The 16,371-nt window shown below is 64.6% G+C and overlaps 1 protein-coding gene across 6 annotated transcripts; it reads left to right on the forward strand.

The window, feature by feature from the left end:
- On the forward strand, nt 1-15,895 carry CHID1 (chitinase domain containing 1). Of its 6 annotated transcripts, none has more exons than XM_036281121.1 (13): nt 1-46; nt 4,443-4,593; nt 4,984-5,133; nt 5,325-5,457; nt 6,740-6,784; nt 7,221-7,327; nt 7,634-7,695; nt 8,971-9,063; nt 11,578-11,679; nt 12,173-12,328; nt 15,267-15,347; nt 15,526-15,568; nt 15,723-15,881. In XM_036281121.1, the coding sequence occupies exons 2-13, from the start codon at nt 4,474-4,476 to the stop codon at nt 15,819-15,821; spliced, it is 1,191 nt and encodes a 396-aa protein (XP_036137014.1). In that variant the 5' UTR covers nt 1-46; nt 4,443-4,473; the 3' UTR covers nt 15,822-15,881. The 6 variants fall into 6 exon arrangements, with proteins under 6 accessions (XP_036137014.1, XP_036137016.1, XP_036137011.1 ...); XM_036281118.1 differs by lacking the exon at nt 1-46 and adding an exon at nt 716-1,357; XM_036281119.1 differs by lacking the exon at nt 1-46 and adding an exon at nt 716-1,030.
- The last annotated feature ends 476 nt before the right edge of the window (nt 15,896-16,371 follow it).

Here is a 16,371-nt window from a genome sequence, read left to right on the forward strand (position 1 = left end):
TTCCGGCCGTGTGGAGGGTGGTCCGGCCGGCCTCCGGGACAGGAAGGTGAGCCCCGCGGCGGCCGGCCGGGGCAGTGCCCGCGCCCCGCGCCCCGCGTCCCGACGCCTGCCCCTCCGCCCCGCACGGCCTCGGTTCCTTCCGCGATGTGGGCGCGAGGGCGAGCGGTGTGGAGCGGGCGAGGACGAGCCGGGTGTCTGCGGGCGACGTGGGCGGCGGGCAGCGGGCAGCGTGCGGCCGAGGCGCAGTGCGTGAGACCGGCGGCGCGCGCGTGGGCCCTGTGGACGAGCGTGCGCGGGCAGCATCCTGAGTGGAGAGCACGGCGCCGCGTGGCCGGTGGCTGTGGGCCGGCGCCGAGGCCGGGAGAGCGGCGCCGGCGCTGAGCCCCGGGGAAGCCGCCCCGTGCTGGTTGGGGTGCACCGGCCGGACCCCGCCTCGCTCCGCCCTAGTCCCGAACGGGGAGACTTTCCCCGCCCGAGGATGACTCGCCGCCCCTCGCTTCCCAGGTCACCAGAGCTGAGCCCAGAGGGGTCGGGGAACCGTGGTCGGTGGCAGAACCGGACCTCTGGCGCCCTTGTGCCCGTCGCCCTGGCGTCGGTGTAGCGCGTGGCCACCTCCGCCCGCCGCCTCCGTGAGGGCCTGACGACCGACCGAAGGCGCCGAGCGTGCGGAACTGGGGCGAACCCACGCCGCCGACGCAGCGCGGTCCGCAGATGTCACCGGGGGCTGCGCCCGCCTCCGGCCGCCGGCACTTCCAGGAGCGCGCGCCTCGGCGCGGGGACGCGGTTGGCCCCAGAACTTGCGCCCACGGGCCAGGCCTGCAAGGAGTGACCGGCACACTTGCCGTTCCGTTAAAGACCAGGTCGGCTAAGGGTCCAGCCGGGTGTCCGTGACAGACACTCGGGGCACGTCGCTCCGCATTTCTCAAATTGCACATCACGGAAGAGTGAGACCAACGTCACCGGTGAAAACCAGTGTCTCGAAAGTGACGTAGAAGAGAAACAATCGGAGGGTGTCACAGCAGGAGCTCTGGTCAGCGCCTTCACTGTATACGTGCAGCACGTGCCCACACTTAGTGTGCGCGGGAGCCGGGCTGTGGCAGCCCTCCTGCGTGGTTTCCAGTGAAACACACTTGACCGTCACCGCAGGGACTCACTGTCCTTTGGTCCCAGGGCTGGAACAGTCCTGCCGGGGGCTTTGAGCCTCTGAGGGTGGGCCCCCAGCGAAAGCAGGTCTCTGGTCTCTCCTCCAGCAGCTCTTCGGTTTGGGTCCCTGACGACTTCTCTGGGTGATCACAAGCATGGAGTAGCAGTGGTTACTACGTGGCACACCCCCTGGCCAGGGCCATTCCACGCAAAGGTCATTGGTGTGTGGGGGCCCAGCAGTCGACTGGCAGGAGCACCATGCCTTGGGTAGAGAGGCCTGGTGCACATCTCCCTGCAGTGCCCAGTGGGGAGCCATGAATATGCCCAGACAGGGCCTCGCCCAGCTGGAGCACCCCACACACCAGACAGCTCACACGTTAGGTCCCCAGAGCCAGGCAGTGGGTCTGGAAAGTTCTCTGCTTTAGGAATCAGCCCAACACTCCCAAGTGCTTCTGCCTGGTGCCACCGCCTCAGCCCTGAGCTAGCCCCCTGGGCACAGGCGGCCTGTCACAGTGCCCGGCCAGGCCTCCAGCTCAGTCTGGTCCTCCCCCCCACCCCACCCCCGTACAGAATCCAGCAGGGCCTGTCTTCCTCCACATTGGCTCCACCCTTTCCTCTCATCCTTCCCCATCACAGGTCAATAGTCAGGCAGAGGGGTCTCTGTCCACCCATGTGCAGAATAGCCAGAGGGGCAGCAGGCCATGGCTGGTGGATGGGAAGGGCACCCTCAAGTTCCCAGGTTACTGCTGTGGGAACATCTGCTTTGTGTCTCATTCCTTCCCATCCTCAGCGACCCACACCTCTACCCTGGAGTCAAAGAGAGCCTGTGGTCATGGAGGGGTCCTGAGGGCCTGGGGCCAAAGCTGGTGCTTGGCAGAGTGGGCTCCCCCTCCCACTGCTCCATGTGGCTCCTGCTAGCAGGTCCCTCCTGTGTGCATGACCCTCGTCTCAGCTCTGTGGCATGTGTAAGCACTGTGTTCCGGTCCCTCCAGCCTCATGGTGGCTGGGCTGCCAGGAGCTGGCCCCTCACAGCATGGCAGCTGCAGTCTCTGTCTGACTAGTGATGGGTAATTCTGGGCAGCCTGCCCTTGCCATGGCCAGAGCCTCTCCCACTCAGGGCCCTTCCCAGACCTGGGGCTGTGCCCAAGGAGTCCAGGCTCACCACTGTGGCAGCTAGATGCTGGGCTGGGCTGGAGAGGGTGCAGAGGCTGCAGTCCTTGCTGATGCTAGAAAGTGTCACCATGGAGGGGTTGGTGGGGAGGGGAAGGGGCTGAGGGTGACGAGTGGGTCCTGCCCCCCACCCCCCAGTGCTGCCCTCGGGGCCGCTCCATGTCTCTTCTCTTCCCAGAAGTCAGGGAGTCAGGCCTTTTGTATCCCAGGCTGCTCGCTCCAGGGCCCTGTTCTGCAAGTGTGCTCTGGGTGTATCAGGTGCATGGACACTGCCTGGGGTGACCTATGCAACTCTGAAAACAAGCAGACAAAGGGGTTTGGAGCATTTGGCTGTTCCTGCACCTGACAGGGCACAACCTGCCTGGCCAGGAATGCGTGTGCCCACCCACTGGTCAGAGGACAGGGCCCTGGGCTGGGCAGGAGGGAGCACATAGGAGGGCCCACTCGGCTGACATGCCCTTTACACCTGCACGTCTTTTTTTTAATCCTCACCTGAAGACGTACTTTTTATTAATTGTGGGGAGAGAGTGAAACAGATCAGCTACCTCCCATGCACACCCCAACCAAATCAAACCCACAACCAGGGCGTATGTCCTGCCCAGGAATAAAACCCATGAGCTTTGCGTGTAGGAGACAGCGCTCCAACCACCTTAGCCACACTGGCCGGGCCACGCGTACACATCCTAAAGCCTGGTCAGGGACGACAGCCAGGCTGGGCTGCCTGTGCTCAGCTGCCCTAAAGGAAAACCAAGAGGGTGAAATCGGGGGGGGGGGGGGGGGCAAGGGCACGTGACTGCGCAGCTAGTCAAAGTCCAGTGCAGGTAAAGCCAGGGAGGACCTGGCATGACCCGCGGGTCAGACAGCCGGCTCATGCCTTGTTCAGTAACCCCGTCCCATGCTGTTGTCTATGGGTGAACACGGGAGCTTTGAATAAAGCCAGGACCGTGCTGTCTGAGTGCATTTCCTAACATTTGTGCCAGCGGGTACATCCGGCACATGCCTGTCCCTGTCCCAGCAGGAGGAGCTGCAGGCTGTTCTGTGCCACAAACGTCCTCCTGTGTCTTCCAAGTGGGTGGGGAAGTTTCCAGGGTGGAATCTGAAGACAGGAAACGTGTTGGGAAGCGTCACCCAGAAAGGCTTCTCCAGCTTGAGCTCCTAGAAATGGCTTGGTTGGGGGTGGGGGCGGTGCTGCCCAGGGACCTACTCAGTGTAGTCCTTGCAAACACCCAGTGTCCATTCCTCTGGTTTCTGCAGAAGCCGAGGGGCCACATCAGGGGCTCAGGGTGTCTATTACTCCTGTCTACATCCCTTACTTAGTTTGGGCAGTTTTTAATGGGGTATCTTTCTGATTTGTAGAAGTTGTTTGCGTGTTATGCATAGACAGTGGATAGAAATTCACTGCCAAGGATGTTGAGAACTTTTATTCTGGCTCGGTTTTTTGTTTGTTTTTTTATCTTCACTCAAGGGTATTTTTCCATTTATCTTCAGTAGAGTAGGGGGGAGAGAGAAATATCAATGTGAGAGGGACACATCCACTGGTTGCCTCCCGCATGACCCTGACCAGGGCCGGGAACAAGCCACAACTGAGGTACGTACCCCTGACCAGAATCAAACCCGCAACTCTTTAGTCCACGGGCCGATATTCTAACTGCTGAGCAAAACTGGCCAGGGCTGGCTTTTTATTTCTTTACATTGGCTTTCTGTTTCCCAAATGAAAGTTCCGTGTTCTCATATACTAAGCTCTGTTGACGTTTTCTTATGTAATTTCCACCGTTGCTCACGTAGCTGGAGAAGCCTCCCCACTCCGAGCTGATGTGAACAGGACGCACAGTTCCATGGCTCTGTTACTGGCTGGAAAGCCCTCTGGCTGGGTTGATGGGGAGGAAGAGCCAACATTCTCCTAGATGGCTGGCAGCGGTCAGTGTGGCCCGGAAGCAGGGAAGACCCTCTGGTTGTGAGGGAAGCCAGGGCCCAGCAGTGCTGGAAGCCGGACTCCAGCCACTGGGGCTGGTCCAGGGCAGGGCTGTGTCCTGGGGCCAACGATGCCCAGCCCAGTGTCAAGGACCCGGGTCAGTAGAAGGGATGCCCCACACTGCTGGTGGTCTCCACATGCTCTGCTCTCTCTGCAGCCGCCTGGACCCTGAGGTCGGACCCTGTGACATGCCTGCCATGACGGCGCTCTTCCGTGTGCTCTGGCTTGCTCTGGCCTGTGGCTCTGTCCACACCACCCTGTCAAAGTCAGATGCCAAAAAGGCCGCCTCCAAGACACTGCTGGAGAAGGTAAGGGTGGGGCCTGGCCCATTGTGCCTCTTCCTCTGGGGCTCCTGCCCACGTGGCTGGGGGGCCTGGCCCCGCGCTCTGGCTGATGGTCTCGGCCTCCGGCACTGGAACTGAGGGTGTGCCTGCCCCCGGGCCAGTCCCCTGACCTGTGTCAGCACCAGCATCCCTCCTGAGGTCAGTGAGCCAGACAGCATGCCCGGGAGGCCGAGCGCATCCTCGTCCTCGGGGACTGTCAGCTCCCGGGGAGGCCTCTGCCTGCCGTGTCCTGGTCAGTGGCACCGAGACGGCCCAGCACAGTCCCTGGCTGAATGGAGAGGGCCGCTCTGCCCGGGGCTCTCCTGCCTGAGGAGGGCGGACGCTGACGGCACCTCCCTGCTCCTTTCGTCCCAGACGCAGTTTTCAGAGAAGCCCGTCCAAGACCGAGGTCTGGTGGTGACGGACCCCAGAGCTGAGGATGTGGTTCTTGAGCATCGCAGCTACTGCTCGGCAAAGGCCCGGGAAAGGAACTTTGCTGGCGACGTCCTGGGCTACGTCACTCCGGTAAGCTGGGCCCTGGTGTGGACGGGTTGTCCCAAGGGCAGGGTGGTGGCTGGGGTCCCCTCTGTCGTCTCCCCAGGCCACTGTTGCCGTGGGGGCAGCGGGAGTCGCATGGGTCCTCGGGGGCTGTGCACCTGGCTGGGCCTGCGGCGCCTGGTCCACAGGCAGCTCCTGAGCCCTCTGTCCTCTGCCAGTGGAACAGCCATGGTTATGACATCGCCAAAGTCTTCGGGGGCAAGTTCACGCAGATCTCGCCCGTGTGGCTGCAGCTGAAGAGGCGTGGCCGCGAGATGTTCGAGGTCACAGGCCTCCACGACGTGGACCAAGGTTCTCACGTGCTGCTCGTCTGCTCATTCCCGGGCCCAGTGGGGGTGTGAGAGAGAGCGGGCGTGTTTCATAGTGTGAGCGTGAGCCTGAGAATGTGTGTGAGTGTGGGAGTCTGTATGAGTGTATGTGCGAGTCTCAGTATGTGTGTGAGTCTGTGTGTGTGTGTGTGTGTGGAAGTCTGAGTGAGTGGGAGTCTGTATGAGTATGTGTGTGAGTGTATGGGAGTCTGTATGAGGGTGTGTGTCTGTGTGGGAGTCTCAGTGTGTGAGTCTGCGTGTATGTGTCTGAGTGTATGGGAGCCTGTATGAGGGGGTGTGTCTGTGTGTGAGTCTCAGTATGTGTGTGGGAGTGTATGGGAGTCTGAGTGTGTGTGTGTGTCTGAGTGTGTGTGTCTGAGTGTATGGGAGTCTGTATGAGGGGGTGTGTCTGTGTGTGAGTCTCAGTATGTGTGTGAGTGCGTATGTGTGGGAGTGTATGGGAATCTGAGTGTGTGCAACTGAGTGTGTGTGAGTGGGAGTCAGAGTGGGAGTCTCAGTATGACTGAGTCTGTGGGAGTGTGAGTGTGGGGGTGTCTGAGTGTGTGAGTGTGAGGACTGACGGGATTGGCCTGCACCCCATCCCCCTTGGTGGTTCCCCATGAGGTCCAGGAGGGGTGTCTGGGAGGCGGGTCAGCTGCTCTGAAACCGAGTCTGAAAGGAGCCGGGAGGTGCCGTCAGCGTCGCCCTCCTCAGGCAGAGCCCCAGGCAGAGCGGCCCTCTCTGTTCAGCCAGGGACTGAGCTGGGCCGTCCCGGCGCCGCTGACCAGGAGACGGCAGGGAGAGACCTCCCCAGGAGCTGACAGTCCCTGAGGACGCACTCGGCCTCCCGGGTGCTGTCGGACTCACTCCCCGCGTGGCCGTCACAGAACTGGATGAGGCAGGTCGGGGAGGAGCGAGGGCCCAGTGTCCTGACAGCGCATTTGTGGGACTGCGCCCGAGTTTACGTGGCTGTCCCCACTCCGTTTTCATAGAGGACACGTGTCAGCCAGCTATAGAGACTCAAGACCCAGAGCAGCTCCCTGAATCCGGGGGTCAGCATTGGGGCGTGGCCCTCCAGACACCCCTCAGCTCCAAGTAGCAGCCCCAGGGTCTGAGCTGCCCGGCCCAGGCTGCTCTGCAGGGGAGAAAGGCCCCGCGTTCTCTCCCTCAGCCTCCCCTTCGCTCCCCCATTGTGCGGCTGAACACACTTCTTGGGGCCGCTGGGGGCTGTGTACCCGAATTGACTGTCCTTTTCATGCCTGCAGGGTGGATGCGAGCTGTCAGGAAGCAGTCCAAAGGCCTGCGTATAGGTGAGTGCAGGGGGTGGGGGCAGAGCAGCCCTGAGGCCAACCCTGCCCAGCCCCGTCCCGGAGCTCACAGCTGGCAGGGAGGGACAGTGTCCCTAAGCACAGTGGGGTTCGTGGGGGCTGGGAGCAGGTGGCAGGCTGGGAGCAGGGAGCCACAGGGGTTCCTGGAAGAGGCTGCGTTTGGCCATAAAGGGGCACCATGGGCGGAAGGTGGTTTAGCAGGAGCCGGGAGGGCATGTCTGGGCAGCCAGGACCAGGGTGTGAGGACACAGGTGTCATCGTCTCCACCCTTCCCCAAACCCCCCTCGCCAGGCCATGAGCTGCTGGGATGAGCGCTGGGTGCCCGGCTCTGTGGTCACTCTACTCCGGAGGCCCACGGCCACCCTGGTGGAGCCAAGTGCAGGAGGGTCACCGTGCGTGTGTGGGCCTGTCCCCCCAGTGCCGCGGCTCCTATTTGAGGACTGGACCCCTGAGGACTTCCGGAGCGTCTGGGACAGTGAGGACGAGATAGAGGAGCTCAGCAAGACCATGGTCCAGGTCGCTAAGGTGAGGCCTGCTCCACGGGCCGCCTCTCTCCAGAGGTCCTCAGGGCGGGGCCTTCCCTAGGGCCTTGCCCAGCGGTCCAGTGCTGGGCCTCATGGGTGGGATGCCCCTCGGACCTGCAGGGGTGGGGGTGAAGAGGACATGATTGGACAGCACACAAGAGAGCCCTGGGCTCTGAGGGGACCCCCACTGCCCCTCAGAGAGGCACTAGCCTCGGGCGTGACCTTGCTGGGTGGGCGCAGGTACCTGCTCCACGTCGCCTGCCCTCCTCCCCTCCTGGTCACTGTCCTCACTGCCCGGTCCTTCCAGAGCCAGCACTTGGACGGCTTCGTGGTGGAGGTCTGGAGCCAGCTGCTGAGCCAGAAGCATGTGTGAGTGGCCCCAGGGGTCCTGGTGGAGACTGCGGAGGGAGGGAGGGAGGGAGGGTCGGGAAGAGCCCACTAGGGAGGAGCCCTGCCACCTGCTCTCTGATGGTGAAGGGGGAGGAGACTCCAGAGGACCCCCAGCGCTGCCAGAAGTCAGCTTGCTCACCAGCAGGGGGTGCTGCTGAGCAGGTGGAGCCTGTCTGGGGACGAGAGGAGAGGCTGGCCAGGGCCTTCGGTTGGACAGCCTTGGGTCCTCTGGGAAGGGAGTCAGCTGCCCAGGCCACCCGTCCCGTGAGGATCTCAGGCCATGCTCCCCTGGGCCAGAGTGACCGGCAAGGCAGGAGTGGAGGAGAGTCACCCTGGCCCGTGGGGACATGGGGCCAGCCCCACAGAGGACAGGAGGGACCAAGCCCCTGCCTGGGCATCGGAACGCAGCTCCACAGAGGGGTGCAGCCCGTAGGCCCTCAGCCAGCAGCAGCCAGTTCTGGACCTGGCTGTCCTCTCCCTCTTACTGTTTACTTGTTTTTAACTTACTGGCTTTTTAGAGAAAGAAGAACATTGGTCTGTCATTTCACTCGTCTGTAGATCATTGGTTGGTTCTTGCATGTGCACTGAGAGGAACCAAACCCACAACCTTGGCCTGTCGAGCAGCTCTAAGCTGAGCACCCCACCGAGGCTGCCCTTCCTTTCTGCCTGCAGGGATCTACCCGGCCTGAACCCTGCTCCCCTCGCCTCCCTCCCCAGGAGGGCACCGGGCTGGGGCTCCGGGCGTCATCCTCAGAGCCCCACTGTCCCCTCTGTTCTGAAGCTGTAGGCTGGCCTCTGCCCACTTGAAAGCAGAGCCCACAAGGCCCCGTCTTCCAGGGGCAGGGGGGATGGGACCCCTACCTGAGGCTCAGAGGCAGAAGTACCAGGAGCAGGTGTAGCAGGCAGGCCCCTCTGCCCCGAGTGGGGTGGGCACAGGGGGCGGACCCCATGCCAGCAGGTGCTTCTGAAAGGCTCCCGTCCGCTGCCGCCCTGGTAGCCCTGGTAGCCCTGGGCCCACTGGGGGAGGGATGGAGCCTGCGAGAGCTGTGCTGCTGCAGCCTGGGTTCCAGGCAGCCCTCGCCGACCCCAGGAGGCTGCGAGGGTGCCCGGGCCGCCGGGAGGAGCACACGGCCCGTGCCTGCGGGGCTGGGGCCCCTGTGCCTCCAGGGCAGGAAGAGCCGCGAGGGGCCCTGCCCAGCCCACAGATCCTGGTCTCGGTGGTGTCTCCTGGTCTGACCTCGCACGTCTCCTCAGGGGCCTCGTCCACATGCTCACCCACATGGCCGAGGCGCTGCACCAGGCCCGGCTGCTGCTCATTCTGGTCATCCCACCGTCCGTCACCCCTGGGTAAGTGCTGCACTCACTCGGGGCTGGGGGCCCTCCCAGGTCGATGCTGTGGCTGCTGCCCACACAGGTGTGGAAACGGCCTGGGGACCAAGTCAGCAGTTGAGACCAAGGCTGAGTCCCTGCCGACACATGTGCAGACATGTTGAGTCTCGGTTTGAGGAAGGAAGCCTCAGGCGCACTTCCGTTCACTCCCTGGTGAGGCCCTGGAGCTCCTGGGCCCTCGGGAGCTCAGGGCTGTGTTGGGGCTCCTGTGCCCCAGTTCCAGACTGCTGTTCCGGAAGCGGATGGGGTAGTGGAGGGTCCAGGCAGAGCAGTTATGTCCACCCTGACCAAGGCACGACATCGAGGCCAAGGGCAGCCGGGTAGAGGGGCCACAGAGGCCCAGGCAGGACTGACTGGGGGCTCTGCCTGGCCTGGCGCTCCCGAGGGCACCAGGTTAGATGCACCTTGGGCTGCTGACGTCCACGGAGACCCAGTGGAGACTCGAGGAGCCTGCAGGCATCTGAGACAGTGCCCTCACAGCAGGCATGTTCTCTGGGGACAGCGTGCCTGGCTGCTGCCTGCACTTAGTGCTCATGCCCCACAGTGCCCACCGCTGGTCACCGGAGGCCTGGGGCCCTTTGCACAGCCTGGACAGTGGCCCCTGCCTGGCTCCTCTCCCCACACTTCCAGGTCCCCGTTTGGTGGGCGGCTGCAGTGGGGCTGGGCACTCCGCAGGCGGATTTCAGACCTGTGTCCACAGCCCGCACCCTCCCGGAGGGGGCCGGTGGTGCTCGCCTGGAACAAGCACAGCTGGGCCCCGTGTGCTGCCTCCACACGACTACATGTATGTTCATGTATATAGCACACACGTGTGATGAGGTTGGCAGCTGGGGCTCCATCTAGGCCTGGGGTCCTGTGGCTTCCGGGGTCGGGGCCAGGCCGGGAAGGGAAGAGGAACCGCTGCTCGGGGCAGCTGGGCGGGGCAGCTGGGCGGCAGACACCCTGAGTCATGGCGCGGGCTTGGCTGCAGACCCCAGCGCCTGTCCCCTGTGTCTCCACTCTCTCGGATGGTTTCGGGGCAGCTCCTCAGGCTGGGGGTCTGCCCGAGCTGTGCTCAGAGCTGGGACCCTGCCTGCAGCCCCTCCCCGGGTGGGCTGTTCGCTTACCTGCAGCCTCACTGCTTCTGGCTGGGGCAGAGAGCAGACTTACGGGGTGTGCAGAGGGGGACTGGGTGGGCACCCCTGGAGGGACCGACCTTTGGGCTTGGAGGGCCCTTTCCCTGGCACCCTCTCTGACCAGTTCTTGGTACCTAGGCAGTAAGTGGATGTGTGAGCTGGGGGGGTGGCCTGGGGGTACCAGAGGGAGGGACCGGGGACCAAACCCCCCACCCCCACCCCCCTCCCGGCAGCCAGGTGCGTGCTGGCAGCATGCCTCTGGGCGGCCAGGTGAGCAGTGCCCTGGGAGCGGCTCCTGATTGCTGCATCGCATCTGAAGCTGGAGCTGGGTCCACCTCACAGTCTGCTCTGGGAGGGTCTGAGTGCAGAGGTGCCTGCGGGGACGGGGCCAGTCTGCTGTGCTGTGTCTGGGGCCCTCCCAACAGTGCTGACCTTGAGCCCGCTCCCAAGGTCACAGCCGCTCCCTGGAGCCACCACTGCCCCACCCCACCCCCGTGCACACAGAGGGTTTGCTCAGTTTCACGCAGCGCTGGAGACGCCAGCCCGCAGCAGGGAGCTGGTTCGATCAGAGCCCAGCCTGCGCTGCAGCTCCTGGGTCCCTGGGGGCTGACCCCCGGCACAGGACCTGCCCAGCCCAGCCCACGGCCACCCCTGCTGCCAGTGCCGTGTCAGGCGTCCTCAGAGTGGAGGTCCATCTCGATGTGGGCGGCTCCCTCTCCCGGTTCCCTCTGCCACCCCTGGGCTTCCTGTGGTTCTTGGCAGGCGGGCACCCCATGGTCAGGAAGGTCTTTCTGGGTTGTCCCTCTGCACAGAAGCCCATTCTCACTCCCCTGGGGCTGGTGAGGGGCAGGGGCACGAGCCACCTGTGGGTGTGGGCCAGCTTGCGGGTGGCAGTGTGTGCAGCGAGTTAGAGGCCAGGCTGGAGCCGAGGGGCCTGCAGGCCAACAGTCCTCGTAGATCTCTCTGTGCGGCAGGTGGGCTCATGCTGAGCAGAGGGCTAGGGAGGCAGGTGACAGCTGGTGGGGGGGCCTGGGTGACAGGGCATGTGGGGAGCAGGTGTGGGCCGGCTTCCCGTCTGTCACTGGTTGGGGGTCTTGGGGGTGGACAAGGCCCTAGAGGTGACCCAGCGGACCTCACAGCCTACCCTGCTCCTGGCGTGTGGCCCGGACCAAGCTGCAGGCTGTCCCTCGTAACCGTAACCGAGCACTGGGTTTTCCAGGGAGTGAGCTGGGGTCCCGGAGTGGAGGGGAGGGGGGCAGGGCTGGGAGGCCCGACAACCAGCCGCTCTGTCTTCGTAGGGCCCAGGTGTGGGCTGGGGGCCGGCTGGGGGCCAGCAGGCTGTGCTTGTCGCCTGCAGGACGGACCAGCTGGGCATGTTCACACACAAGGAGCTGGAGCAGCTGGGCCCCGTGCTGGATGGATTCAGCCTCATGACCTACGACTACCCCACCGCACAGCAGTGAGTGGGCGCCGGGCCCGTGAGCTCTGGCTTGGGGCACAGTCGCTGGCCTGACCTGGACCACACTGCTGGCGGCTGCCGGGTCCAGGGATGCAGAGGGCCGGCCTGTGCTCCGAAGCCCAAGTTGGCCCTGCATTTGGCAGCCTTTTTATCTTGGGGTCATGTGACAGATGGCAGCGGACAGCCCCCATGGGAATACCCCCCAGGGTGTCCAGCCGCACCTCCAGGGCGTGGTGGCCACTGACACTGGGCCCGCCACGTTGCCAAGGAGACAGTGTCACACCACTGCCTGCTGCTGCCTGTCCACCTCGGCCTCAACCTGAGCTGTGGGCTCCGCCCCTGGTGGCCCAGGCGAAGAGGCTCGGGCAGCATGTCCAGCAGGGAGGCTGCGCCCTCCTCCCCGCTGTGCGCAGACCACTGCCCAGCTTGGAGGCCCACAGTGGATGGCCGGGCCTCTGCCTGCCACGGAAACCCCTCCTCCCTCGCCTTGCAGGCCTGGCCCCAATGCGCCGCTGTCCTGGGTGCGGGCCTGTGTCCAGCTCCTGGACCCCAAGTCCAAGTGGCGGAGCAAGATCCTCCTGGGGCTCAACTTCTACGGCATGGACTACTCGGCCTCCAGGGACGCCCGAGAGCCCGTCATCGGGACCAGGTGAGCGGTGCCCCAGGCCCTCCTCCATCAGTCGGCATGTCTCCCGGGGGTGATGGGCAGGGCAGGGGAGAAGCCCTGGCAGGGTCTGACCACTGATCCTCGGGGTGGGGGGCCAGGCCGGCACCGCCCAAGCTGGGACACCCCTGGTGCCCCCCGTCAGCAGGCGGGTGGGCAACCTTCACTGCAGATGGCACATGGGGCTGGCGCGGGTGGGACCCCAAGCTCCCTCTGGAGGCTCTGTCTCTGTCCTGTTTGTTTCTCTCTGTGAGGCTGTGAGGCTCTGTCGGTGTTGAATTCTGTTCAGCTTTGTTCTGCTTCTTTTGGGGAAGATCTGGCTGCTGGGTCTGGAACTCGGTGGTCGACGTCCCCAGTCCTCCTGAGCTGTCACCATGTCAGCTCCTGCTGCGTGTCCATGGGGTGGGTGGGGCGGAGCCCTGCCCTGTGCGGGCTGCCCAGCTCCTGCCATGTGGCCTGGAAGGGGCCTGCGTGGGGTCTTCTTCCTGCACTTGGCTCTGTGGGAGTTTACATTCTGTCAGATTTGCAGAGGTTTTGGCCAGTTCCTCAGGTAGCTCCCTGTCCCTCTCGCCTTCAGGCCCTCAGGTGTACTGTCAGCTCAGTGGGTTGTCCCAGGCCCCTGGCGCACAGCGCTTCCTGGGACCCCTCTCCCTCCATGCCCCTTCCGGGTTCTGTTGCGTCTTCACGGTCAGTGACCGTTTCCTGCCACGTCCCGTCCACCATGGGCCCCGGGGCTGGTTTGGGTCTTTCCTTCTCTTGTCACCGGTGAACTCTGCACGCGTCGGTCGCTCTGGGTCCCGTCAGCCGTGGCTCCTTCCCGGGGTCCGGCCACGGCGCTCTGCAGGCCTGCGCTCTGGGTCAGGCGCCAGTGTGCGTTTTGCTGCACGGGAGGTGCCGAGCCTGGGTTCCAGGTGACCGTCCGTTCCCTGGGAGCCATGTGAGCCACACTTTTCTCACGACTGGGTGCTGTCAGTGAAGCATCCAGAGACCGGTCTGGGTGCTCTGCGGCTCTGTTCTTGGGGATCTCTGCTCAGAGCCCTGTGTGTACTGTCCACCTTCTGGTCGGCTGCTCTGCTCCTGTGCACGGCCCCTCCCCCACCCCAGCTCTTCCGGAAGGTCCCCTCCCCCCATTCCGGCTCTGTCCCCACAAGGCCTGCAGGGGTGTTGGCCTTGAGGGACCACCGTCTTAGCTCAGGCCACTGCACAAACACCACCAATGGTGCTGGAACCACAGGCCTTTACTGTCCCGCCCTGGAGGCTGGAGGTCCGGGCCCAGGTGTCTCAGGGCTGGCTCCTCCCCGCCCCTCTCCTTGGCATGTGCACGGCCGTCCTCTCCATGTCCCCGCAGCGTCCTTCCTCTGTGTGTCTGCGTCCAGAGCTCTGCTTCTAAGGACTTGTCACATCGGCCGAGGACCCACCCTAGTGGCCTCACGGTTACTTTGGTCACGCCAGTCAGTCTGCGGGCCTGACTCTGGCGCGGGGATCGGGGACAGTCCATCTCTAGCACCAGCTGAGGGCGAGGGGCCGGAACCCGCTCTCCAGCCACGGGCCCAGCAGCCGTGCTCACTGTGGAGCTGTGGGGGTCCCGCCCGCTCGTGTGGGCAGAGGACTGAGGGCACCACACGGCCCCATGCACCAGCCCAGCCGTTCCGGGCTCGGACCAGGGGCCGTGGGAAGGAGCTCTGACCCCGGGGGCATCTGCACGTGTGTGTAGAGGGGGCCCCAGAGCCCCTCAGGTGCTTGAGGGTTCTGGCTGGCCCCCAGCCAGTGACAGAGGCTGTGTCCTGTCCCCTCCCACATGTGCCCCCACTGACAGGGAGGGGGCCGAGGGGCACCGGCTTCAGTGGGTCTGAGGGAAGCAGCTGGGTGGAGGGTGGGTCGCGGGGCCCAGGGGTGGCCGAGCTGCATGTCAGGGACCAGCTGCCCTCCCAGGGCTGCACCCCAGCCTCGCCTGGGCAGGAGCAGATGCTTCCGGCCCAGCAGTGCCTCCCTTGGGGCCAGAATAAATAACCGAGCCCGAGCCCGGCAGTGCTGACGAGGCTGCACTCTCCTGTCCAAGGGCAAGGGGGCCGGCGCCCACTCCGGCCTGCAGAGGGTCTGAGGGCCCCCGAGAGCAGGCTGTGGCAGGCAGGCAGTGAGGTCCGGGCCGTCAGAACAGGCCAGGGTCCCATCTGCGTCTAGGGCGCGTGGTTGGGTGGTGGCCCCAGAGGTGGACCAGGGTGGGTGAGGGTAGACCTGAGGGGCTCTCCCTGCCTGGCTTAGACCCTCCCCAGCCCCTTCCTCTCTGCGCCCAAGGCTGGGCCGTGCCCTGCACCGTGGAGGGAGGTCGTCCTCCAGATCTGGTGGGTCCTGGTGCTCGCTGTGTGGGGAGCCCTGGGGCCCAGGGAGGGCTCCCCTCTGCACACCCCTGACCCAGCCCCACCTGCTGCTCCTGTGAGGGTCCCTTGTGACCAGCTCCATCATGACAAATCTGCCCTACGGCACGGCTGGCCCACCCCAGCGCCTTCCCTGGGGTCTGCACCTCTGACCAGAATGAGGGGTCTGCGTGGAGCGTGTGCAGGGCTGTGGGGGGTCAGGAGGGACGTCCCCCCATCCAGGTGCACCTAGGGACATCGCTGATTGATAGTGATTCACTCTGCAGACACAGGCGCACAGAGCAGGGTAATGGGCACGGCCACAAACCTGTGAGCCCCCCACCACGTGGCCCGAGCCCTGTGAGCCTCTGGCATTACATTCTGGAAGGGCTGGGCTCCTCTTGTCTCCTTCCCCGGGTCCCCACTGCCCTCTTCCTCTGGGCGGCCCTGCCCTGCTGGGACAGCCACTGCACCCCGTCCAGTGCTCAGTTGTCCTGGGCGAGGCCTCCCGGTGGCTGGGTGCAGGCCGGCATGGGAGGGTGCTCACACCCACGCCCCGGCCTCCCCAGGTACATCCAGACGCTGAAGGAGCACCGGCCACGGATCGTGTGGGACAGCCGGGCCGCGGAGCACTTTTTCCAGTATAAGAAGTGAGTGAGGCCGAGGCCCTGGGCGGAGGGTCTGGCCCCACCTGGCCTGGCCCAGAAGTCAGACCTGGGCCGGGGAGGTGGGAGGGACAGGTAGGGCCTGGCCCAGAAGTCAGACCCGGGCCGGGGAGGTGGGAGGGAGAACCAGGGCAGGAGGCAGGCGTCCCACTGTCTTTTGCAGAAGCCGAGGTGGGAGGCACATCATCTTCTACCCGACGCTGAAGGTGCGTGTGGACCCAGCCCTCCCCAGCAACCCCTCCCTCAGCCAGGCTGACTTTACCTCTGGAGCCAAGGGGCTCAGGCTGGGTGGTCTCAGGGGGCGGGGCCGCTGGGCTGCCCTGGGGCCGAGAGGCTGAGGCCGCTTCTCTCTGCCCGCAGTCTGTGCAGGTGCGGCTGGAGCTGGCCAGGGAGCTGGGCGTCGGGCTGTCCATCTGGGAGCTGGGCCAGGGCCTGGACTACTTCTACGACCTGCTCTAGGCCCAGCTCCACGGCGGACGTGGTTCCACGGCGGAGTGGCTCGTGGCGTGTGAAATACAGACTTTTCTGTCTTCCTGGCCTTGTCTGGTGCCGTCCTTGGGTGGGGACAGACTGGTCCTGGGACCTCCCTCCTCAGCAGTGTCCGCAGGAGAGCCTGCCAGGCTGCCAGCGGCCCACCGCGTCCATGGCAAGGGTGTGGCCTGCAGAAAGTGGCTTGGAGCCACGACCTGCCCCAGAGGACCTGGGCCCTGGACTCCGCAGCGGCAACAGGACCCCCGGAGCCCTTGGGCTCTGGTCACTGGAACGACAGCACACTGGCCAGTTCTGGCTCCCAGGGGCGCAGCCGCGCTCCCAGGATGAAACACTTGGATTGTGAGGAGCCAAGGGGCTGGGGCCGTGTTCCCCTCTGTCACTGTGGGCATGAAAGGGGGTCAGTGCCCTTGGGTTCAAGGTCTGGCTGGGCCCCCATCCCCTCCATGAAGCCGCTGAGGGACCTGCCCTGGGAAAGGACCCCGCTCTCCATGTGTGGGAAGTCCATGCCAGCCGCTGT

This window comes from Molossus molossus, unplaced genomic scaffold, assembly GCF_014108415.1.
Source record: "Molossus molossus isolate mMolMol1 unplaced genomic scaffold, mMolMol1.p scaffold_m16_p_31, whole genome shotgun sequence".
Taxonomy (NCBI): Eukaryota; Metazoa; Chordata; class Mammalia; order Chiroptera; family Molossidae; genus Molossus; species Molossus molossus.